General features: G+C 38.9%; 1 protein-coding gene across 3 annotated transcripts in view; it reads right to left on the minus strand.

Moving 5' to 3' along the window:
- LOC126416255 (uncharacterized) overlaps positions 1-27,517 on the minus strand; it is a 137,821-nt gene that overhangs the window by 88,251 nt on the left and 22,053 nt on the right. For all 3 annotated transcript variants that reach the window (XM_050083882.1, XM_050083883.1, XM_050083881.1), the window contains 5 exons: positions 8,944-9,029; positions 8,082-8,130; positions 7,200-7,286; positions 6,931-7,113; positions 5,792-6,009 (listed from right to left, as the gene is read on the minus strand). In XM_050083882.1, the coding sequence (XP_049939839.1) occupies positions 5,792-6,009; positions 6,931-7,113; positions 7,200-7,286; positions 8,082-8,130; positions 8,944-9,029 (623 nt within the window). The remainder of the gene's footprint in view (positions 1-5,791; positions 6,010-6,930; positions 7,114-7,199; positions 7,287-8,081; positions 8,131-8,943; positions 9,030-27,517) is intronic.

Below are 27,517 nucleotides of genomic sequence, written 5' to 3' on the forward strand. Positions count from 1 at the left end.
CTTGATAGCTCCCGGAAACAGAAATCTGTTTCGTTTTCATTTGACATGGGAGCTGTAAACGAAGAGGAAACAGTGAAATCACTTAACGCAAACACTGGTCATGTGGAGACTACCACCCTCCCTATTATAACTCAGACAACTCTGCGCATGTGCGAATCTGGCAGCTAGGGTGGGCGAGAAAAATTTTTCTCATTGGGATCTGGCTGCTTGTTGCTACTGCCAATGCAGCTAACAGCCACACATCAAGTAGCCATAAGCGGGAGACTGCACTGCTCATATGCGAGTCAACTGCGCATGTGCATGCGCCCGCTGGCAACTGCTCAAATGGACCTAAAGTAAACAGTTGTGACGTCACTCTCATAGAAAGCAGTTTATGTTTATGAAATATTACATAGTCTTCGCCCAATTTGACATATTTTTGCTGTTTGCAGATGCTTGTGTGTGCATGGCGTTTTGTTGTAAATGGCGCGTTTCCTTTGCAACTGAAGTTTTATTTTTTTCTCTCATTTATGTTTTATTGCTGCAGTATTATTCTCCAGTAGCAGTATACAGTAACATTCTTTGCTAGAGAATCAATTTTTACCAGTCAAAATCACAAAAACATAACTATAATCTAAAATTATGAAAAATTCCCAGGTTTTTCCCGGACTTCCTGGTTGGCCTAAGTCATATGCACCCTGTATTATGATAATGATAAGATTGCTACTCATCACACAATGGAGATGTTGACTCACAAACAGGCACAACAAAAAGAATACTCAAGTAAGCTTTCGGCTAAAAGGCCTTCTGAATTAGATTCAAATGCTGCTCACACACACATGATACTGTCTCACGCTGCCAAGGTTAGACTGCGAGCAACTGTGCATGATGGGAGAAGCAATCTGAGTGATGGGAACAAGAAGGAGATTGCGGCAGGGAGGGAGGAGGGATAACAGGGTACGTGTGGGCAATAGTAAAGTGCTGCTTGAGGAAGCATACAGAGATATGGTGGGGAGGGGGCAGGGGAAAGGAGGTAAGTAGAAAAGGCTGTGGATGTCGTTGGAATAAAGGGCTGTATAGGGCTGGAGTGGGACCAGGGAAGTGGATAGGAGGGTAAAGGACAATGACATGGTTAAAGAAATATAGGACATATTGCATGGAGAGTTCCCACCTGTGCAATTCAGAAAAGCTGGCATTGGTAGGAAAGATCCCCAGATGGCATGGGCTGTGGAGCAGTCACTACAATTAAGACCATTGAGTCGGGCAGCACATGCTCAGCAACTGGGTGGTGCAGGTGTTTCTAGGTGACAGTCTAACAGCGGCCATTCATACAACAGACAGTGTGTTGATTGTCATGCCTACATAGCATGCAGCACAGTGATGGCAGCTTAATTAGTAGATCACACGCCTCCTTTCACAGACAGCCCTGCCTTTGATGGGATAGGTGATTCTTGTGATCAGACTGCACTAGGTATGAGGATGTATGGGACAGGTCTTGCATCTATGTCTACTACAGGGATATGAGCCATGATGCAAGGGGTTGAGAGCAGGTTGGTTGGTTGGTTGGTTTGGGGAAGGAGACCAGACAGCGTGGTCATCGGTCTCATCGGATTAGGGAAGGATGGGGAAGGAAGTCGGCCGTGCCCTTTCAGAGGAACCGTCCCGGCATTTGCCTGGAGTGATTTAGGGAAATCACGGAAAACCTAAATCAGGATGGCCGGACGCGGGATTGAACCGTCGTCCTCCCGAATGCGAGTCCAGTGTTTGAGAGCAGGTGTTGTGCAGAGATGGAGTAGGATATTGTGTAGATTTGGTGGGTGGCAGAATACCACCGTTGGAAAGGTGGGAAGGAGTTGTATCAGTGGAGAGGTATCAGGCCACAAAGTAACAGTTTTTTTCCCTTAAAAAAATTGCTGTACAGAACCAACTTCCTGAACTCTCTCAGAAGAAGAAGCAAGGAAGAGAAGGACATTCATTATTTCAGTGCATGATGAGACATAGTTGAAACCCTAGCAGACAATGTGATTCAGTTGTTCCAATCCTGGATGGTACTGAGTCATGAGGGGAATGCTCCTCTGTGGCCAAACAGTGGGACTTTGGGAGGTGGCAGGTGACAGGAGACATAATACATGGAAGATTTGTTTCTGTATAGGGTTGGGAGTGTACTAACTGTCTGTGAAGGCCTCAGTGAGATCCTTGATATATTTCGAGAGGGACTGCTTGTCACTACAGATGTTAACAGCCATAGGTGGCTAGGCTGTATGGAAGGGACTTCTCGGTATGGAATGGGAGCAGCTGTCAAAGTGGAGGTATTGCGGGTGGTTAGTAGGTCTGATACAGACAGACGTACAGATGTAGCCATCTGTGAGGTGGTGGTCCACATTGAGGAAGATGGTTTGTTAGCTAGACTTTTAATATGACAACTATTAATAATGCTGTTGAGCACTGAAACTTATTTTTGTAATTTACCTAAAAAAAAAAAGAGTCAGTTTTCAAAATGTGCCTTCCAAAATAAGGGTTATTCTTTCATCCAGGGGGTTTATTTATGTGCAACATTTATGTCTATTTACAGGATGTCACTATGTGGTACATTACAGGTATAAAGTAGGGCAAGTTTGAGTGTTAACAATACTTCTTTTGGGTCTTGTGTACGTGTACTGCAAAAACCTTTCTACCCCTTTATCAATTCAAAGTTATATCGGGTTTCACTGTTTCTACAGATAAACAAGTAGAGAGGTATCAGGCAACAAAGTAACATATACTACATCTTATGCATCCACACAAGAGCTTAAGCCCAGAGACCATTCACACAGCACGCTGTCTCTAATTTTACAGCATAAGGCAGTATCGTGCCATATCCTGAGGTGACTCTCCACCTAGCTGACATTTTCCTCACTCATAAAAGAGGCATAACAGCAACACTGTGTAAAATCACCACTGTATGTATGTATACCTTTCTTCCAAAGTCTATTTTTAACTTCTTGCCAGTGTCTACATATTGGAAACAGGGTGTATACGAGAAAACGAAACTCAGGGGTGAGAAACACGTTTTGTAAGACCTTTGATGTGCAGCAACATGTACGCTGCGTATTTTCGTATTACAAAGGTATAAATTCGAATTCACCAGACACTGCATGTCACTTTCCAAAGCATTGAAATCTAGATTGCGATGCGCTTTTGTAAGCCCTTCATAGCTAATGTCACGTGATTTCGCCAGCTGATGACAGCATAGGACACGTGGTGTAGTCAGCAAATAGCAAGATCACTCTTAAGTAGCATGAATACACAAATAAGAAAAGTTAATGGTTTAAATTAATACACTCAACACTCCCATATAATATTGGTCTCTAAGATTAATAAGCTGGAATAGAAGCTAAGCTTCTACATATAATGTTGATCTTTTTTGCACTTGTTACACTTTAAAATACATCACACAAATATGCCAGTAAAATTTTTAATAACGACGTAAATGTCTGATCTTCTGGGCTCTAAATTCTTCTAAATGGTCGTCCTCAAAGAGTTGATTTTTAAATGAGAGTCAAACGCTTTGTGATTTAAGAAATTCATGGTACATTCTCGCACTTAGCTCATCTTAAGCAAAAGGAAATCTGCTTTGAATGTAACGCTTTTCAAACCACCATTCGTAATATTTTCCCGCGACCTGTTAGAAATAGGTTCGTTTCTGCAGTTGCAAGAGAGCGTCAGATAACAAGCGTCACCGCACTTGCGCAGCTACGATGATGCAGGAAGTCCATATGTTCGTACGTGTAAAACATTAAAAGATCTTACATTATGTCATAAAAGAAGCAAGACACCAGAGGATACTTCAAGAGCGTTGGAATTTCGTGAACCATACTAAAACACATAATTTGGCTTAAAATGCACATTCGTATGTAAATTTTCTTGGAGTACCAGTACTGCATTATCTCATGTTTGGTTCTTTATTATGGCATAATGCCATACGTGCACTTGAAATGCAGTGAACAGTTGAAACTAGCCAATAGTGGGAAATTAAACACTTAGTTTCAAATAAATTGACTGCCTCAACAAAAAAGATTAATAAAAGCCAAATCTCTTTAGCAAACCGGCAAAAATAACTTCATTGTTCTGTAAGGCGATTAATGTTTGACTATCAGAAAGGTGGAAATAAAATCAAAAACTAATAACATACTTTAGCCTCCCGTAATAACGCAAATGTATTTTAATTCATTTGACAGCTCCTGGCCACAAAAATCCGTTTTGTTATCATTTAACGTGAGAGCAATAAATGAAGAGAAAACAACAAAATCATTAAACATAAACACAGGTCACGTGGAGACGACCCACCTCCCCACCACAAGTCAGACTGCTCTGTGCATCAGCCCCAGATTTATTAATTTCCGAACTGGGGTAATATTAAGTACTGGCGCCCAGCCACACTTCTGTAACCAGAAGCGGGAGAAAGTACTACTCATATGTGACTCAGCTGCGCACGCGCAAGAGTCCGCCCGCAACTGCTCAAACGAATCTAATTGAAACAGTTGTTACGCCACGCTCATCGGAGGCAATTTGTTGTTACAAATCATTGCATAGTCTTCCTAAAGCCTTTGACACACTTTGCTGTTGGCAGACGCTCGTATGAACACTGTTTTGTTGTTGTATACGGTACATTACCTTTGAAGCTTAAGTTTTATTATCTTTTTTTTCTCTCTCTCTCTCTCGTCCATGTTTTGTTGCTGCAGTATTATTCTGCAGTAGCGGGATACAGTAATATCTTTTGTTAGAGTATTGGTTCTTACCAGTCAAAATCACAAAAATTTAACAGAAAACTTAAACAATGAAACTTCCTGGAATTTTAAACAATTCCCGCGTTTTTCCACGGTTCTCTCCCAGATGAAAAAATTCTTGGGTTTTTCCCGGATCTCCCGGTTGTCCCGGGTCGTATACACCCTGTGGAAATGTATATAACTGCTAGACATACATTATTTAAGGAATAAAAATAACAAAATATTGAATAGTTGAGGCACCGAGTCATTGATTGGCACTGAGAATTTTATTAGCTTTTGGATGAATCCTCCTCTAGAACTGTAGAGTGCACATACACATTCAATTTGGCATCTTCCAATGTCCCTTCTCTGGAATACTGTCATCCACAGCCTCAAAACAGACCTTTATTTAATCAGCCTCACTGTAGACAAAGGCACCATCAATGTTGTGACAAGCCACAGAGATTACTTGACAAGAAGGCATCCACTGCCTGACACACACCTGCAAGCCCTGCCATCCAGCATAGCCTCCAATCCCTATTAAAATCCTTACGCCTATCCCAGAATCTCTCCCCAGAATCCATCAGCCATCTCATCCCAACTATAACCACTTACTCTCGTTAAGGTTAGAACAGCTGAAGATAGATGCAAAGACAAATATCATCACCAACACACCCAACTAAAATAACCAACTAAATCAGTTGTTGCCAAGCAGTGCCTCAAATTAAATGAAATACAAGGAGACCAGTGTGCTTCCAGGAATATCAGCATGAGACCTGAAAAATGAAAGATCATCAAAGAGTGTAGAAGTCACGAGGAATCGAACTTTTCTACAAATAGTGATGCAGAATCAACAATAGAGCATAGCCCATTAGGAGCCCAGTCAGTGAGTACATTTAATTGCATAACAGTTAGCACCTGTGAAATCTGGGTCACTCATCAAATTATGGAAACAACAGCTCGGCTGTATACCTGGCAGCACAATATTAACACAATAATTCTTTCAGAATAAACTGTCTCACATCACACCAGTATTTATAATTTACTTAACAAATTAGAAAACTTACTTGTAAAGCTTGGACTTCGCATTCTTCAACCTATGACCTTCATCAACAATAATGAACCTCCAGTCGAACTTTGCAAGTATTTGCTCTCTCAAAGCTATATCATAACTTGTCAGAACTACTGGAGTCATATCAGTAGTCAGAACTGTCGTCTTCCGTCTCAGTTTGGGGTACAATGACATGCGTTGATCTTTAGAGCCAGCGAATTTCACAACAGGTATCTGTAAATTATAAATTATGAAAAAGCCAGCCAACACTGAAATTTATCTACAATACAGAATGGATACAGACCTGATCTTAAGCAATACAGGCAAATCACAGAATACCTAAATGTGGATTGCTAAAGGGTGAAATGAACCAAAGTCTTCCCTAACAATTTTTTAGTTGTTACTATCACAAATGGGCTATGACTGAAATACACAACTGGGTTGGTTGATTCAGTGAAGGAAGTCTGATGCGCCCTTTCATCAAAGGAACCAACCCAGAATTTACCTGGAAAGATATCGAGGAGGAATATACCAGACCTGTAGAGGACAGATACACTTCCACGGGATGAGCTAACAGATTTCTCACAGTGAAGTACCCACACGAGGCATTATTTCAAGAAACCCTGTGATGGCAGGTTCAGCTGGTTATTGCCTGCAAGCAGAACCCAACTCCCTCTTTGGCATAATGTACACTGTTCAAGGCTTTCTGTTAAGCTCAATCTACCATGAAAAGCCTGTTACTGATACCAACATCCACACCAACAGAATGTGCTTCTAGAGTTTCTCTTCTAGCACTGAACCACTTCTTCATTGCCCACAGACCTCTGGAAATAATGAAAGAAGCTTCGAACAAACTTCACCAAATTATTACTGAGCTGAAGTCACTGCAGTGACAAGTACGACAACCATCACTTGTGCAAGGAACGGTTTTTCAGTTGTTACTCCAAATCAAGACATGGAAAGAATTGTTAACTTCTTCACATCCCCAGTTCTTTCTAAGACAGTCTTATTAACACCACTAAATTATAAAGGTATTGGTTACTTAGACAAATGAAGTTGATATAAACATCTGTTCTGAAAAAATAAAATTAAATAAATGTGAAAGTGATTCATTTCTTCAGTGTTCTCAGGAATTCAGATTTGGAAAGAACTTACCTTGGGAGCAAACCTTTGGAATTCAGATTCCCAATTATTTAGAACACTGAGTGGTGTCACAATTAGAAATGGTCCAGAGATATTCTGCTCTAAAAGAAGACAGATAAACGCAATCACTTGCACTGTCTTACCCATACCCATCTCATCTGCCAAGATCCCACTCAGCTCATGATCGTCCAGCACCTTGAAGAAAGTAAGTAAGTAGTCATGTAAGTGGCAACACTGAATTTTTAGTAAATGTACACTGGTAATAAATCACAGACACTTACCTTCATCCATTTTACACCATCTATTTGATGGGGACTTAATGTTCCAATAAACAGTGTCTCATTTTTTAAGGCCTCAGAATTCTGCCTCTACAACAAAACAAAACAATATTTCACACTATTACAGCAATGAAACTTATTACCTAGAATTGTATTTGTTGTCTAATATCTATCAGTCTTCTCTTAGCTACATAGGTAACAGGAACATTTTCAGAGCTGGTGCAAGGAAAGGCACAGGAGAGAACACATCTCAATATCAGAAGCATGGTGAAAAGATCAGTTTTACTAAAACCTAAAGGGACTCCTTATAACATGAGAAACTTGTAACAATGAGTGAGCAGCAGGAGGAATAGCACATCTGGATAGTTGGCTTTGCCAACCACAGCTTACTGTCCCTCACTGCCAGCGGTTCTTCCACAATTGCACAGATCTCTGACATGAAAGTGAAATGACAGTATATAGGGGAATGGCGCATTGTGTCACGGCATCTTCCCTGCAAGTATCCTGGCAAAAATTACATTGTGTACAGTTACATTGTGCTGGGCTTTCAGTGTTGTTTTGTGTGCCTGTGTTTTATTCCTTGGAATGGGAGGGGACAGTTGCCCATGCCACTGGGCTAGAAATTAGTTGATGTGAATGAACAAATGGATGGAGTCAGGGACACTGGAAGAGAGATTCTAAAGAACAAGGGGTAATGTGACAGCACCATATAGAGTGACACGCACTGACAGTTTTAAATTAAGACCAGAACTTTCTGCCCTAGACTACCGCTTCCCATGTGCAAGTATGTTGGTCAGCCAAGTGACTGGAGTGTGGTGCTACCTCAGGTTCACAATATGGATAACACTAAAATAAAGAACAGGATTTGCCATCATATCTCCTTACCTGTAAGACAGCATCCACGCCATGGAAGGCACCCTCTTTTTTCTGTTTCCTACAAGAGATGAAAATATAAAATAAGAAAACTCTGATGTAATTTTTTTCTGTAAAATGGTAATAATGCATTGACTGCCAGACAATACAGCAAAAAACATTGAAGTCTACATACAGGAAACAAATTTCATCATCGTAAAATATTTGCTTTCACTGAAATTTGATGCAAGAGATACAGACCTAGATAAACTGACGCTGATTAAGGTTCAAGCTCTCAAAATATTGTGTTTCTAGCGTACACAGTCTTTTTTCTTCTGATCTATCTTATTGTTAAATGAAAAGTGATTTGCTAACCCCCAAGTGAAGAAGTAGACTGGACCTAATACACAAATATTCACAAAAACATACTGTAATAATAATTGATTGTACACCACAAGCTAGGAAAATAGTCTAAAAATGCAGTCATCTTTAACTGTGGTTTACTTATTTGACATACTTCACGAACATTGAGATATTAAATTTTTGATGAGATCATGAATGACTTAAAACTGACTGTTTTTGAAAGATTAGGCATCAGATCTCAACATTGTTGTTCTATTGGTGACTAGTAAGAATCAGAATCTGTCCTAATGATATACTAATAGCAGAACGACATCAAGATTTATTTAAAGCCATATTTGTACGAAACCCGTCCATTAAGAAAATGGAAGCTCTTGTATACGAAACTATTTTACTTAGTTTATTCACTGCCTAGTTAAGAATGTCAATACTTGGATAATTTATTTTTAAATTTACAGTGTCACGGATATTTTATGTTACCAATTAAATTAGTTTATACAAACACAATATCTATTGTAATATGAATTCTACTTACTCATTTGCTTCAAATATTGCTTTTACAACAGCAGATACTTTCTCAACAATAACAAGAAGCTCATCCAGTTTAGCTACTTGCTCCTTCTGCAACATAAATAATTAAAACTGAAGTTTACTGCCTGGATCTTTACTGGCATTTTAAATAGTTCATGGACTATTCAATCACATTAGGTTAGTTCACAGTACAGGCCAAGGTTTCAGTTCATGAAGAATGTTGTGTCAGTTCATCAAGAATGTTGTGATGTCCTCCCAAGCATCTTCAGGGTGTATATGTGGACAAGGAAAAAAAGTTCCCAGATTTCCTGGTTAAAAATACACTTTCTCCCGGGTGAAAATACACTTTTTCCTTGTTAAGTGACAGTATACTCTTCCTCGGCACTGTAAAACTCATCAATCCTTTGAATGTTTATGGTTTTATATAGCGATGTAGAATTTGCCGGCACTTTAGAAAACGAAACTCAGGGGGGAAAACACGTTTTGAAAGCCCTTTGATGAGCAGCATCACGTAGGCTGCATATTTTCGTATTACGAAGGTATCAATTTAAATTCCACCAAACAATGCATGTCACTTTCCGAAACATTGAAATCGAGATTGCGATGCACTTTTGCAAGCCAGTCATAGCTCATTCACGTGATCTCGCCAACTGATGACAGCATAGGACACGTGATGTAGTCAGCCAATAGCAACATCACTCTTAAGTAGCACGAATACACAAATAAGAACAGTTAATGGCTTAAATTAATATGCATAGCACTCACATGTAATATTGGTCTTGAAGATTAATAAGTTGGAAGGGAAGCTAAGCTTGCACATATAATGTTGATCTTTTTTGCGCACACAAATGTGCCAGTAAATGTCTGATCTTCTGGGTTCGAAATTCTTCTAAATGGTCGTCCTCAAAGAATTGATTTTTAAATGAGAGTCAAACGCTTTGTGATTTAAGAAATTAATCGTACATTCTCACACATAGCTCATCTTAAGTAAAAGGAAATCTGCTTTGAATGCAATGTTTTTCAATCCACCATTCGTAATATTTTCCCGCGACCTGTTAGAAATAGGTTCGTTTCTGCAGTTGCAAGAGAGCACCAGATAACAAGCGTCACCGCACTTGCGCAGCTACGATGATGCAGGAAGTCCATATGTTCGTACGTGTAAAACATTAAAAGATCTTACATTATGTCATAAAAGAAACAAGACACCAGAGGATATTTCAAGAACGTCGGAATATCGTGAACCATACTAAAATGCATAATTCGGCTTAAAATGCACATACGTATGTAAATTTTCTTGGAGTACCAGTACTGCATTATCTCATGTTTGGTGCTTTATTATGGCATAATGCCATACGTGCACTTGAATGCAGTGAACAGTTGAAACTGGCCAATAGAGTGAAATTAAACAATTAGTTTCATATAATTTGACTGCCTCGGTAGAAAGGGTTAATAAAAGCCAAATCTCTTTAGCAAACTGGCAAAAATAACTTCATTGTTCTATAAGGCGATTAATGTTTGACTGTCAGAAAGGTGGAAATAAAATCTGAAACTATTAACATATTTTAGCCTGCCGCAATTACGCGAACGTATTTTAATTCATTTGATAGCTCCCAGCCACAAAAACCCGTTTTGTTATCATTTAATGTGAGAGCAATAAAAGAAGAGGAAACAACAAAATCACTGAACACAATCACAGGTCACGTGGAGACGACCCACCTCTCCACCACAACTCGGACTGCTCTGTGCATCAGTCCCGGATGGACGATATTTCCGAACAGGGGCAATATTAACCCAGTAAGTACCAGTGCCCTATTTTGAGGACAGAGCACATATTTATTTATAAATACACAATAAATTATTAATTTGCAACTATTACTGTTCTACATCACTTGTTGATGCTTTTCATAACAAATGTATGCTTACAGGAAATTAAAAGCAACAAATCCTACCATTAACTGATTATTGAATACTGAGGCACACTTTTTGTTATTACAGGTATTTACTTTATCAACAATTTCGTAATATTTGAAATATGTGGCAAAGATCTTTTTGTGATTATTTATAGTCGTGTCTTTTAAACTACTTGCATTGTTAGTTCAATTGGAGTTATATTCATTGTTTTCCATTGTTATAAAATTTGGTGTACTCGAAATAGGACACTGGGACTTGGTGTTAACAAAACTCTGCTGCTGCTGATGTATTTTCTTTTCAGAACGTGGTAATTTTACCAGATTTTGTTGCTAAGGTAGGTAACGACCCCTCTTTTTTACATACAGGATATGAAGTTACTTTGAAATTTACCGCGTATTACGTAAGTATATTTATGAATATGTTATCCATAAGTAAATAATACAGTTCCAGATGGACAGACGTATTCACACATTCCCTTTTCTGTAGTTTGTGCTAATGTATTATTCTTTCATTTCACTATATTTTATTACATTTTATTTCATTTCATTTTGTATAGATTATAATGGCATTCAGATGAGATAGATACCTCACTAACGAAGAAATAGAAAAAATAATAAACAGTGACGCATTCTATAATGCGGCGTCAGATGACCAGGACCATATTGATATCACCGTATGTCCTCCTAATGTAGACTGTATGACAGACAAAGAAAAAGGTACAGACGATGTTACTGGAACAGTGGAAGTCTCAGATGTGCCAGGGGCTATTCAATTACATTATGTTGCATCAGAGAATAGCGAAGAAACTGTATGTAAAACTTCACTGCCAAATACATACCAAGTTTCCAGAAGTAAATCGAAGGAGAGACGTCTTACCGATGAGAAAAGCAATTGGAAAAAGACACCTCCAGTTCATACAAAGCTGTCTCAAACTAGTGATCATGACATCAGCAGAAAGAGAGAGGAATTGAAGGAACAACTTTCTTCCTTGACTCCGAAGGAGATGTTCAAAGAACTGATGAATGAAAACATATACATGTTCATAGTGACAGAAACTGTGAGATATACGGTAAATATAAAGAATATGCAGGATTTTATCCTCACAGCTGAAGAAGTGAAAGTCTTTGTCGAATTTCTTCTTTTTGCTGGCTGCCATAAGCTCCCTTTTCAGTAGTTGCAGGGGCAACAGTCTGGATCATCGACTGATCTGGCCTTGTAACACTAACCAAAATGGCCTTGCTGTGCTGGTACTGTGTACGGCTGAAAGCAAGGGGAAACTACAGACGTAATTTTTCCTGAGGGCATGCAGCTTTACTGTATGGTTAAGTGATGATGGCGTCCTCTTGGGTAAAATATTCCGGAGGTAAAATAGTCCCCCATTCGGATCTCCGGGTGGGGACTACTCAGAAAGGCGTCGTCGTCAGGAGAAAGAAAACAGGCATTCTACGGATCGGAGCGTGGAATGTCAGATCCCGTAATCGGGCAGGTAGGTTAGAAAATTTAAAAAGGGAAATGGATAGGTTAAAGTTAGATATAGTGGGAATTAGTGCAGTTTGGTGGCAGGAGGAACAAGACTTTTGGTCAGGTGACTACAGGGTTACTAATACAAAGTCAAATAGGGGTAATGCAAGAGACGGTTTAATAATGAATAGAAAAATAGGAGTGCAGGTAAGCTACTACAAACAGTATAGGGAACGCATTATTGTGGCCAAGAGAGACACGAAGCCCACACCTACTACAGTAGTACAAGTTTATATGCCAACTAGCTCTGCAGATGATGAAGAAATTGAAGAAATGTATGATGAAATAAAAGAAATTATTCAGATAGTGAAGGGAGACGAAAATTTAATAGTCATGGGTGACAGGAATTCGGTAGCAGGAAAAGGGAGAGAAGGAAACGTAGTAGGTGAATATGGATCAGGGCTAAGAAATGAAAGAGGAAGCCGCCTGATATTCTGCACAGAGCACATCTAAATCATAGCTAACACTTGGTTCGAGAATCATAAAAGAAGGCTGTATACATGGAAGAAGCCTGGAGATATTGACAGGTTTCAGATAGATTATATAATGGTAAGACAGAGATTTAGGAAAAAGGTTTTAAATTGTAAGACTTTTCCAGGGGCAGATGTGGACTCTGACCACAATCTATTGGTTATGAATTGTAGATTAAAACTGAAGAAACTGCAAAAAGGTGGGAATTTAAGGAAATGGGACCTGGATAAACTAAAAGAACAAGAGGTCGTACAGAGTTTCAGCGAGAGCATAAGGGAACAATTGACAGGAATGGGGGAAAGAAATACAGTAGAAGAAGAATGGGTAGCTTTGAGGGATGAAGTAGTGAAGGCAGCAGACGATCTAGTAGGTAAAAAGACGAGGGCTAGTAGAAATCCTTGGGTAACAGAAGAAATATTGAATTTAATTGATGAAAGGAAAAATATAAAACTGCAGTAAGTGAAGCAGGCAAAAAGGAATACAAACATCTCAAAAATGAGATCGACAGGAAGTGCAAAATGGCTAAGCAGAGATGGCTAGAGCACAAATGTAAGGATGTAGAGGCTTATCTCACTATGGGTAAGATAGATACTGCCTACAGGAAAATTAAAGAGACCTTTGGAGAAAAGAGAACCACTTGTATGAATATCAAGAGCTCAGAAGGAAACCCAGTTCTAAGCAAAGAAGGGAAAGCAGAAAGGTGGAAGGAGTATATAGAGGGTTTATACAAGGGCGATGTACTTGAAGACAATATTATGGAAATGGAAGAGGATGTAGATGAAGATGAAATGGGAGATCCGATACTGCGTTAAGAGCTTGACAGAGCATTGAAAGACCCAAGTCGAAACAAGGCCCCGGGAGTAGATAACATTCCATTAGAACTACTGACAGCCTTGGGTGAGCCAGTCCTGACAAAACTCTACCATCTGGTGAGCAAGATGTACGAAACAGGCGAAATACCCTCGGACTTCAAGAAGAATATAATAATTCCAATCCCAAAGAAAGCAGGTGCTGACAGATGTGAAAATTACCGAACTATCAGTTTAATAAGTCACGGATGCCAAATACTAACGCGAATTCTTTACAGGCGAATGGAAAAACTGGTAGAAGCCGACCTCGGAGAAGATCAGTTTGGATTCCGTTGAAATGTTGGAACACGTGAGGCAATACTGACCTTACGACTTATCTTAGAAGAAAAATTAAGGAAAGGCAAACCTACGTTTCTAGCATTTGTAGACTTAGAGAAAGCTTTTGACAATGTTGACTGGAATACTCTCTTTCAAATTCTAAAGGTGGCAGGGGTAAAATACTGGGAGCGAAAGGCTATTTACAATTTGTACAGAAACCAGAGGGCAGTTATAAGAGTCGAGGGGCATGAAAGGGAAGCAGTGGTTGGGAAGGGAGTGGGACAGGGTTGTAGCCTATCCCCAATATTGTTCACTCTGTATATTGAACAAGCGGTAAAGGAAACAAAATAAATATTTGAAGTAAGTATTAAAATCCATGGAGAAGAAATAAAAACTTTGAGGTTCGCCGATGACATTGTAATTCTGTCAGAGACAGCAAAGGACTTGAAAGAGCAGTTGAATGGAATGGATAGTGTCTTGAAAGGAGGATATAAGATGAACATCAACAAAAGCAAAACAAGGATAATGGAATGTAGTATAATTAAGTCGGGTGATGCTGAGGGAAGGAGATTAGGAAATGAGACACTTAAAGTAGTAAAGGAGTTTTGCTATTTGGGGAGCAAAAAAACTGATGATGGTCGAAATAGAGAGGATATCAAATCTAGACTGGCAATGGCAAGGAAAGTGTTTCTGAAAAAGAGAAATTTGTTAACATCGAGTATAGATTTAAGTGCCAGGAAGTCGTTTCTGAAAGTATTTGTTTGTAGCGTAGCCATGTATGGAAGTGAAACATGGACGGTAAATAGTTTGGACAAGAAGAGAATAGAAGCTTTCGAAATGTGGTGCTACAGAAGAATGCTGAAGATTAGATGGGTAGATCACATAACTAATGAGGAGGTATTGAATAGGATTGGGGAGAAGAGAAGTTTGTGGCACAACTTGACTACAAGAAGGGAGCGGTTGGTAGGACATGTCCTGAGGCATCAAGGGATCACAAATTTAGCATGGGAGGGCAGCGTGGAGGGTAAAAATCGTAGAGGGAGACCAAGAGATGAATACACTAAACAGATTCAGAAGGATGAAGGTTGCAGTAGGTTCTGGGAGATGAAGAAGCTTGCACAGGATAGAGTAGCATGGAGAGCTGCATCAAACCAGTCTCAGGACTGAAGACCACAACAACAACAACACAACCATAAGCTCCCTGCTGAGAAGCTATACTGGTCTGAAGATGAAGATGTTGGCATACCAATAAAGTCAGCTATGTCAAGGAATAAATATCAGAAGTTGAAAACATTGCTTCATTTTCAAGATAATGACTTAGCCAATGAAAACAAACATGATCGCGGATTCAAAATTAAACCTCTCTTGAAAATGATAAATGAATCTTTTCAAAAATTTGGAATATTTGAGGAAAATTTGTCAATTGACGAAATGATAGTCAAATACTATGGACGAAGTGGGCTAAAACAGTTTATACGAGGCAAGCATATTAGATTTGGCTATAAGTTGTGGTCTCTTTGTGGAGCAAATGGCTACTATTTCAAATTTTATTTTTACTGTGGAGAGGATCCAGGAGATACTGCAAGAGATGACCTACTATTGGGATCAAGAGTAGTCCTAAACATGCTGGACTGCATTGAAAAACTCGAGAATCATTGCGTGTACTTTGACAATTTCTTCACTAGTAGAGATCTTCTGATTCATCTGAGAAATTTGGGTTTTCGAGCAACTGGGACTGTCAGAGACAATCGAGTTGGTGACTGTCCACTACTGAGCAGCAACGAACTGAAAGAGACAGTTCGAGGAAACTATGACTATCAGTTTGACAGGAATGGTGAAGTCTCATTTGTTCGACGGCACGACAACAGATGGGTTACAATTGGTACAAATTTTGACAAAGTTGAACCTTTGGGAGCAGCTACGTGGTACGATAGACAAGCAAGTAAGAAGACACAAGTGCAACAACCTGCCGTTTTGAAGTCGTATACGCGTACATGGGAGGTGTTGACCACCATGACTGGTTAGTTGGAAAATATGCGACGGTAATTATAGGGAAAAAATGGTACTGGGTCCTATTTACACATATGCTGGAAATGGCCTTCGTAAATGCCTGTCTCTTCTACAGACTAGTACATGGGAAAAATGCACTGGATTTACTGGATTTCAGACATGCTGTTACAGTTACATACCTGAAATTGGACACTGGGAGACCGAATATTGGACTTCAAATGGAATACCCATCAAGTCAGTTGAGAGTGATACCACAGATCAGGTTTGATGGAATTTGTCATATGATTGACAAAAGAAGCACACAAAGAAGATGTGTAAGAGCGAAATGCAACGGGAAACCAAAAACATAGTGTGTTAAATGCCATGTAACACTGTGTGTGAAGTGTTTTGTACCATTTCACAAGAAATAAATAGTTAAGACTTGAATACATTTTAGTATGCTCTAAGATACCGTTAGATCCCAGCGTCCTATTTTGAGGATGGCCATTATATCAGCATGTGTAAATATTCTTTGCCTATTTTTGTACTTATTGTGGTTCATATACTATGTACATTATAATTAAGGAATAAAAAATTCAATTGTTAAATAAAATAATTTGGGACTTAATGGGTTAAGTAGTGGCGCCCAGTCACACTTCTGTAACCAGAAGCGGGAGGAGGTAGTACTCATACGCGACTCAATTGCGGAGGCGCAAGAGCTCGCCCGCAACTGCTCAAACGAATCTAATTTAAACAGTTGTCACGTCATGCTCATCGGAGGCAATTTGTTGTTATAAAGCAATGCATAGTGTTCCTAAAGCCTTTGACACACTTTGTTGGCAGACACTTGTATGAGCACTGTTTAGTTGTTGTATATGGCGCATCTCCTCTGCAATTTTAAGTTTTATTTTCATTTTTTTTCTCTCGTTCATGTTTTGTTGCTGCAGTATTATTCTGCAGTAGCGGGATACAATAATGTCCTTTGTTAGATTATTGGTTCTTACCAGTCAAAATCACAACAATTTAACTGAAAACTAATACAATGAGAAATTCCCGGAATTCTAAACAATTCACCGGTTTTTCCCGGTTTTCTCCCGGATGAAAAAATTCCCGGGTTTTTCCCAGATCTTCCGGGTTCAATTCGATTCAATTCAATTTTTATAATCACATAACATGTCTTATACAATCAAAGATTGTGACATAGGCGACTTGTCAGTTTTACACTATATATAATAATGCTAAAAATAGGCAATAAACTAATAATATAGATGGTGTAACATCTTCAGAGAGGTATTTTAATTACAATTATAAGGCATTGTTGCCATTCATAAAATCTTCTACACTATAGTAACATTTATCTTTCAGATATTTTTCCAGGTCTCTTTTGGTACCTTTTACATTTGGGTCATCCATATCTTTCCATATTTTATTTACAAATTTCATGCCCATATAGTAAGGGGTTTTTTCATATGATTATAAATGGTGGGTAGCTAACATGTAGCTCGTTCTATATCTAGTATCATATTGATGCAAGAAGAGGTTGCCCTCAAAAAGTTGTGGGTTTCTTTTCGTGAAAGTGAGAGTTTCATAGATGTATATGCTTGGAATGCTCATTAGATCTAGTTTTACAAATAAAGGTTTGCAATGTTGCTTTGGTTTTGCTCCCACCATTGCTCGGATGATTCTTTTTTGTAGTCTAAAAGCTCTAAGTAAATTTGTTTTTTCAGACCCCCAGAGAATTATACTATACCTAATGACTGAAACAAAATATGCATTATATACAGTTTTTCTTACAGCTAAATCAGTAATACTACACAAGATATTCATAATATATACAAGGCTATTCAGTCGACCCAGTATGTTGTCAACATGGTGACTCCATAACAGGTTTTTATTGACTAACACACCAAGGGATTTGCCACAGTCTGCAGTCTCTAATTTTTTGTCCATATACCTTATTTCACTTATAGACTGTGCAGATTGTTTTGTGGTAAAATGAACAATTTCTGTTTTTGTAAAATTTAATGTCAAGTTATTGTTTTTGACCCATGCCTCCACTTCCCCAAGTGTTTGTTCAATATGACGAATTAGGTCTCCCTCATTTTTACAACAGACTACAGCTGTTGAGTCATCTGCATAGAGGATAGTATCAGACTGGACCTGACATGGCACATCATTAATATAATACAGAAAAATCAGTGGCCCTAATATTGAACCTTGTGGAACACATAATTGAGTGTTTTTCCAGCCAGAGAGAAATTTCTTGCCGTTGATGTTAATAAGTACTCTTTGTTTTCTGTTTGCCAAGTATGATGACATCCAGCTAAGAGATTTGCCTTGAAAACCATAGCGTGCCAATTTTTGGAGAAGCAGGTCATGATTTACTGTGTCGAAGGCTTTGGACAGGTCACAAAAGATGCCTGACACACACATTCTATCATCAAGACATCTGCTGACTTTTGTGACTAATTCATTTATTGCATGGATTGTGCTGCGGCCTTTTCTGAAACCATATTGACTGCCTAAGATAATGCTGTTAGATGAATTGTGATTTTCGATCTGATCACATGCAGCTCTTTCAAATATTTTTGAGAAAATTGGTACAGTGAGATTGGTCTATAGTTGCCCAATTCATCTTGTTTGCCTTTTTTATGTATGGGTCGAACTTCTGCATATTTTAATCGATCTGGGAAACATCCCTCATCAACAGATTGGTTGATTATGAAAGAGAGTGGATATGCAATACTGTGGCGGACTATTTTTATTATTTCAGTGGGGGACCTCATCCCACCCCACAGATTTTGAATTTTTTAGGGACATTATGATTTTGATGACATCTGAGATGGAAACATGAGAAAACTTGAAACATGGGCAATTGCTATCTGTCATATTGGGCTTTGTTTTTGGTGGTGAACAGTCACCAAATTTGTTACAGTTTATGAAAAAGTCATTGAATGATTCACAAATGGCACTGGGTTCTGTAACAGCTCTACCATTTATCACTATTTTAGAAGGGCATTTTCTCTCTGCCTCACTGCCAACTTCGCTTCTTATAACAGACCAAACAGCTTTTGATTTGTTTTTTGCATTTGAAATGAAGTTATTATTCGCAGTATGTTTTGCAAGTTTAACTATTTTGTCAAATTTTTTTTTAAATGTGCTTACATACTGAAGAAATTGAGGGCTTCGATTTACTTTTGCCTCCATGTGCAGTTTCCTCTTAGTAGCACTATACACCCTGATCTTAAAAAGCATTTGTGCACAGACAAATGTAGCTGTTCCACTAATTTAATATATTTGGATCACCATCTTCAGCAGCAGCTGTCATAAAAAATATAACTTTCCTTTTGATGTATTTGAGCATACTGCAAATTAAGAAAATTTCCACCAAATGCATTTTTATTTATTGATATACCATCCTTTGTGGTATTTCTGTAAAATTTTTAATACACTATCTGTTTTGGTATTTCAGTTACCATACAATAGTAAAAACAAAATACTTCTGCTTCATAAAGTTATGTTTTCACCAAGTTTACAGTGCTGAATTTTCCTTTTCACACATATTTGAATTTTTGTTTTCTGTAAGCAGAGATTGAATTTTAACTTTGTTTCAGCTATTTGAAGCCTACTTTCTTTCTCTCAAACTGAGTTTAGTTTCAAGATGTACTGCACTTCAAATGCTAAACCTTTGCTTTCATGTAACCTCACAATTTCTATAGCACTGTGTAATTAGTTGTGTGTTCACTTTGTGTATGTGTGTATGTGAGAGAGGGGGCAGGGGGGGGGGGGGGGGGAGGGTGATAGAGGATACAAGAAGAGAAATAATCGTAGACAAGACAACTGATTTGAGGAGGGGGGGGGGAGTGTAATATGTCAAGGATACAAATATGGTCTACGATAACTTTCATGTCTCATCATTCTGTTTGGATGGTGGTGTTTGTAAAGGTGTCCTACAAAAATTGAATGATTTGCTTTGTTTTTCCAAGCTTTTGTGTCAAATGTTCTACTTGTTCGTCCCATATATCTTCGATAAAATAGGTTTGCTTTAATTGGTGAATTTCTAATGTCTGGTATATATTCTATTGACGTTTCTTTCAGGGATCCAGTTTTTAACGAAATTACCTTCTAGGTAGTTATTTTCCTGTGCCTTGCCTTCTGAAAATAAATGATATTTTGAAGTGGTATTTCTGATTGTTTGCAATTTTATTTCATTTTTGTTTTCTTTTTCTTTCACTTCCACTATGTGTTGTTTCTCTCCTCAAGTTTCGTACATTAATGTGCTATTGCGCCCTTACATTCCTGATTTTTATACACAATTAGGGGTGGCGGATCCAGTGTATATCAAATGTGCGTTGGCACAGTCTATTTTTTCATGTTAGTGCCACGGAAATCTGATTGCCTACCATGTCATTCTGCCATTGTAACTTTAATATTTTAATGTACTGCATATGCCTATATGTAACTGGTCAAATCTGATATTTGGCTTATCTCTTAGGCACCTGTGGTCTAGGTGTAACATCTTTGATTAGTAATCAAAACGTCCTCAGTCCCGAGGATTGAACCCCAAACCGCTTAAATTTTGAATAAAAGTTATCAGCAATGGCAGACGAAGACTTCTGGCATAAGAAGTCACCCTGATTCTACCAATGGCATTGTCAAACGGGGTGGAGGAGCGGACAAAAGTTCAGAGCACTCTCTTGCCCATGGCATGGGAAACTACCCCTGAAGGCAGGACCGGCAATGATTAGTTCTATGATGATGCAAAAGGCAATGGAAACCACTGCATTAAGGACACACCATGTGTATCCACAGGACATGTACCCCATAATTTAAGAAGTGTCATGATGATATCTCTATTGGCAAAAGATACCGGACTAGTCCCCCATTCAAGATCTCTGGGAGGGGACTGCCAAGGGAGAGGTGACCATGACAATAAGATCATATAACTAATGAAAGAGTAATATTCTAAGAGTCGGGGCACAGAATATCAGATGTTTGAACATGGTAGGAAAGCTAGCAAACCTGAAAAGAAAAATACTAAGGCTCAATCTAGACGTAGTGGGTGTCAGTGAAGTGAAATGGAAAGAAGACAAGGCTTCTGGTCAAACGAGTATCAGGTAATATCAACAACAGCAGAAAATGGTATACCAGGCGCAGGATTCATTGTGAATAGGAAGGATGCGCAGAGAGTGAGTTACTGTGAACACTTCAGTGGAAGGATTGATGTCAGAATCGACAGCAAACCAACACCGCCGACGGCAGTTCAGGTATACAGGAGGATGTCGCAAGCTGAAGATGAAAAGATTGAGACATACATAGGATACTGAATGAGTAATTCAGTATATAAAGAGAGATGAAAATCTAACAGTCATGGAGGACTAGAATGCAGTTGTAGGAGGAGGAGTGGAAGAAGGGGTCACAGAACAATATGGGCTAGGTACTAAGAATGAGAGAGGAGAAAGACTACTTGAGTTCTGCAATAAATTTCAGGCAGTAATAGTGAATACTCTGTCCAAGAAATACAAGAGGAGGAGGGTTGCTCAGAAAAGGATGGGAGATAGGGGAAGATTTCAGTTAAATTACGTCATGGTCAGGCAAAGATTCCGAAATCAGATACTGGATTGTAAGGGGTACCTAGGAGCAGATACAGACTCAAGATTACTATTCAGTAGTGATGAAGAGTAGGCTGAAGTTTAAGAGACTAGTCAGGAAAAATCAATGTGCAAAGAAGTGGGATACGGAAGTACTAAGGAATGAGGAGATACGCTTGAAGTTCTCTGAGGCTATAGATAGTGCAATAAGGAACAGCTAGGTAGGCAGTTCAGTTGAAGAAGAATGGAGATCTCTAAAAAGGGTGATCACAGATGTTGGAAAAAAAAAATGTAAGTACAAGGAAGGTAATTGTAAAGAAACCACAGGCAACAGAAGAAATACTTCAGCAAATAAGACAAAAGGAGGCAGTACAAAAATGTTCAGAGTAATTCAGAAATAGACAAATACAAGCCACTTAGGAATGAAGTAAACAGGATGTGCAGGGAAACTAAGGTGAAATTGTTGCAGGAAAACTGAAGAAACAGAAGTGGGTGTCCAAGGACTGATTCAGCATGCAGAAAAAATGCCAGAAGAGATAGATAATATTGCATCACAATTTCTAAAATCATTAGGAGCATTGGCAACAAAACAACTATTCACATTGGTGTGTAGAATGTACGAGTCTGGCGAAATATAGGAAAATCAGCATTCACATAATTCCAAAGACTGCAACAGCCAACAAGAGAGAGAATTATCACATAATCAGCTTAACAGCTCATGCATTTCAGTTATGACAAGAATAATATACAGAAGAATGGAAAAGAAAATTAAGGATGTGTTAGATGACTATCAGTTTGGATTTAGTAAAGGTATGGGCACGAGAGACGCAATTCTGACGTTGTGGTTGATAATGGAAGCAAGACAGAAGAAAAATCAAGACACGTTCATAGGATTTATTAACATGGAAAAAGTGTTCAACAATGTAAAATGGTGAAAGATGTTTGAAATTCTGAGAAAAACACGGGTAAGCTACAGGGAAAGATGGGTAATATACAATATGTACAAGAACCAAGAAGGAACAACAACAGTGGGAGATCAAGAACGAAGTGCTGGGATTAAAAAGGGTGTAAGACAGGGATTTAGCCTTTTGCTCCTACTGTTCTATCTATAAATCAAAGAAGCAATCACCGAAATAAAAGAAAGCTTGAAGAATGAAATTAGAGTTCAAGGTGAAAGGATCTCAATGATAAGATTCGCTGATGACATTGCTGTCCTCAGTGAAAGTAAAGAAGAACTGCATGATCTGCTGAATGGAATGAACAGTCTAACGAGTACAGAATGTGGATTGAGAGTAAATTGAAGAAAGACGAAAGTAGCAGAAATGAAAACAGCAAGAAACTTAACATCAGGAGTCGTGATCACAAAGCAGATGAAGTTAAGGAATTCTGCTACCTAGGCAGCAAAATAAGCCCTGACAATCAGAGCAAAATGGACATCAGAAGCAGGCTAGCAATGGACAAAAATGGGGATTCTTGGCCAAGAGAAGTCTAGTAATATCAAACATAGGTATCAATTTCAGGAAGAAAATTCTGAGAATGTAGGTTTGTAGCATGGCATAGTATGCTAGTAAAACATGAACTGTTGGAAAACCAGAAAAGATCAGAATTGAAGCATTTGTGATGGGGTGCTACAGAAGAATGTTGAAAATTATGTGGACTGATAAGGTAAGGAATGAGGAGGTTCTCTGAAGAATCAGCACGTAAACACTGACAGGAAGTAGGGACAGGGTGGTAGGACACCTATTAAGACATCACGGAATAACTTCCACAGTACTAGAGGGAGCTGTAGAAGGTAAAAACTGTAGAGGAAGACAAAGATTGGAATACATCTGGCAAATAGTTGTGGACTTAGGCTGCAAGTGCTACTCTGAGATGAAAAGCTTGGTACAGGAAGGAAATTCATCGAGGGCCACATCAAACCAGTCAGAAGATTGATTACTTAAAACACACACACACACACACACACACACACACACACACACACACACACACACAAATGATGTCACCAATATAGCTAATACGGAATAATACGTTTATACGTTTTACATGGTTGGCACTATTTTGTCAAATATTACAAATTCTAAATATGTCAAATTATATTTGCTACAGTTCCTCATACTGGGGATCTCACTTGCAAGCCATCAATTTGTAAACAGAATTAATTATTGAATTGTTAAACAGCTCTGTTCTGTTAACTACAGAAGCCTACAATACATTAAAGAACATGTTCCCAACATCAAACGAGGAGACAAGAGTGTCTGTCTACAATCAGTACATAAATTATATATTGAATGTGCTTTGTACTATTTCTTAGAACTGTACAACTGTAGATCTGTGGCATTTTCCACATGTGTCTTGCGTGTGGTAAGAGGGGAGCGTTCATGTAATACAGTACGTATGATTGGTAGAGCTTTCTTGTGTAACTTTCACTGGCATCAGAGTTACTGTTACTCTCAACTTCTAATGCATGTTCAATGTCTTTGTGGCATCTTCTGAACTTTGCACAATTTCTGTTGGTAGCATCTGATTTAGTTTTGTAAGATATCATTTGCTTTTTAATATATCCACTGCTTTCCTTTTTGAAGCCCATCCCTCCTCCCTTCCACCACAATCTGTCACAGGGGACCAAAAAACCTCAACAGCTTTTGTGTCTCCAGTTGTCGTAGTCACTATGCCACCAGACCAAGATTACAAAGCTGTCAGGGACTGTGTGGTGATTGTAGTTGTGCAGAAACATTTAAACATTAAAAAAAGTACAAGGCACATGCGTCTTTTTGAGGACAATACCATCAGCCCCATGCAGGAAGGCCTGCAGCAACTGACAAGTTGTGATAGACTGTGTAATCTGCAAGATCTTTGTGACAAACCAGCACCTAGGCAACAGTTGTGTGATCACTGTTTTAGTCAAGGAGGCTGTAGAGTAACTCGTGTGCTGCACCTGTGACTAAGCAGGCCTATTCAGGATCTCGTCTGCTCACCCCACATAGGAAGGGGTCTGGAAAAAGTGTGCGAAACATAGTGAGCCAAACCAACCAACTACCTGACTGGATGGCCGCATCCAGAGAGTACACCATGTGCAGTCAAAACAAAAAGGAGAACAAAACTTAAATATTGCTGACTGAACTGTTCAAATTCTCACTAACTCAGACAAAAGCAACCAACCACAATGAAGAATAGCTATTGTGGCACGTGAACTAAAAAGATATATCATCGATATTGCTGCCCTCAGTGAAACAAGACTTGCGGGTGAGGCTCAGCTGAAAGAACAAGGTGGACGCTATACTTTCCACTGGAAAGAGAAAGATGATAATGAGCCTCGTATAGATGGGATAGGGTTTGCTGTAAGGAATCAACTTCTCAATGATCTAGACGAACTACCCTCGGGAATAAATGAAAGACTTAAGAATCTCTGTCTTAAATTTGTGAACAACCAAAAAGCTACTATAATTCGTGCATACGCACCAACCCTAGATTCAGAGGATGATAAAAAGGAAAAGCTCTACAACCGATTAGACCGACACTTGTCATATGTACCTCGATCAGATAAAATTATTCTACTAGGTGACTTCAATGCACGAGTTGGCAGAAGACTATGCCCTATGGAAAGGTATCATTGGTAAGGAGGGTATAAGCAATGGGAACTCCAATGGATCCTTCTGACTAAATGCTCATCATTATAAACACCCTCTTTCGACAAAAAAATGAGTTTAAAACCACATGGCGGCACCCCAAATCAAAACACTGGAACCTAATAGATTAAGTGATTGTGCGGTCTAGAGATCGAGGATCACAAGAACTGTAGCACAGAGTGATGGCTGCTGGACAGTAATTGCTCTACAAGTGCCACCCAAACGGAGGAAGCAAAAGAAACAAGCAAAACATCTGTTAAATATTGAATGACTAAAAGATAAAGAGGTCTAAAAGAATTTCCAGAACACTGAAGCAAAAGCTGCCTGCTGAGTACCTGACAATGTTGAAGAACACTGGTCAATACCAGAAACCATCAGGCTTTCGGCTTGCGAAGAATCAACCGGATTCATTAGAAGAAAACTTCGAGACTGGTTTGACAAAAATGATGATGAAATTCAAAGCATCTGAGATAAAAAAGTAAAGGCTACAACGTCTGGCAAAATGATCCCAGTGATTACGATCATGAAAGGGCAGGTGGTCAGCTTACACCAAGCTGCTTCTGACTCTGGCGTAAAACAATTAAAATTGACTACAGAGAGGGCACAGAAGACAAGCACTGTGTAAAGCACCCATCTTGTGTCATACAAATACAGTACAACCCCACTCTTACGTTCCCGGAATTGACGTTTTCCCGCCGTTCACGACATTTTTTATCGTTTCCGTCAAATTTCCTATGACCAAAATGTTAATTTGCACCCAATTTTGCGTCAACATATTTATAATTTTCTTGCAATTTATGCATTACAAAAAAATATTTGTCGAGAAGAAAAATGACTCTGGCATGATGTTGGCTGTCCACTAGTGTTTACAAGTATTATGTGGTTAAGTTTCTTGACACCACGGCACTCTACTTAGTGGATTTGAGCCAGTAAACGTGTAAAAGTTGGAACAATTTGTGTTGTATCTCCCGCTGCTGCCAAGCACTACTTGGCATGATGGCTCGGGAGTAACTAGGTCCATTCGAATAAAGGTATCATGAACATTCACAACCATTTACAAACTCTGTACGGCAAAATGCAGTTTCTTGATTGTTGTGAGAATCTTGACACCTTTGTCGAACCATATTTAGCGTCTCTTGGCGTTTGGTCTCTTGTAGGACTAGTTGGCATCGTCATTCACTTTGCATTGCTCAAATGTTTTCAGTCTAAACACAACGACAGTTACAAATTTTTTTCATGCTGAGCAAAACATGTTTCAAGAATTTATTCTCGTTGTCAGGTGCAGCATTTTCGTATTATTTTTTGTGATGTTACACAAGCAGAGTGAGTGACAGTTTGCATGTGCGTTGTTTTCTACATAACTGAGGAGGCACAGTACCTGATAATCTCAAAAAGACGACTACAGAGCATGAGAGGCAGAATAACACATATTCAAACACCACACAGTTACTTATGTACATATTTGCACTTGACGAGAAAAATTCTAGAAACATGTCGTCAAGCATGAAAAAATAGTGCAGTATTTCATTATCTAAATAATGAATGACAGCTACACACTTTCCAAAAATATTGATTATGACGTCTGAAATTAAGTCAAACGTTTGTACTTCCCAGACACTTGTCAAATGGTTCAAATGGCTCTGAGCACTATGGGACTTAACATCTGAGGTCATCAGACCCCTAGAACTTAGAACTACTTAAATCTAACCACCTAAGGACATCACACACATCCATGCCCGAAGCAGGATTCGAACCTGCGACCGTAGCGGTCACGCGGTTCCAGACTGTAGCGCCTAGAACCGCTCGGCCACTCTGGCCGGCTGACACTTGTCAATTCCAGTTACATCAGTGGTTTTTATTAAATACTAAATCTTTATTAGATAACAAAAAAGTTCCTGACAAGTCTTTTGATACCTGTTATGTACATACACCATACATAAAGTGCAAAAATACAAGGGGTATCTTATATGTAACTTTTACAGCTTAAAACGTTATTTCCCACATTTTACATTTTCCCACATTTTGCACCATTTTTTTTAATACCCTTGAAAAGTGTAAAAGCGGGGTTTCACTGTAGTTCCTAAGCAGTCATCCATCTGCCAAACGTGAATGTAAGTGGCAGACCATTGTTAGAACAGTGTCTCAGGACTTGTTTAGAAATGGTCAAGAAGAGCCATACTGGACATTATACAAGTGATGTTTGTCACCATTCACTGATTTTAGGATTACACCAGTATTTACAGACAGATCAGTGAAAGTGAATACTGAACCACAATGTGCACCCAGAAAGTAAGTTTCGATTGGGTCCAGAGAGGGCACGAGTAGTCTGACTGGAATGT

This window comes from Schistocerca serialis, chromosome 8 (genome assembly GCF_023864345.2).
Source record: "Schistocerca serialis cubense isolate TAMUIC-IGC-003099 chromosome 8, iqSchSeri2.2, whole genome shotgun sequence".
Classification (NCBI taxonomy): Eukaryota; Metazoa; Arthropoda; class Insecta; order Orthoptera; family Acrididae; genus Schistocerca; species Schistocerca serialis.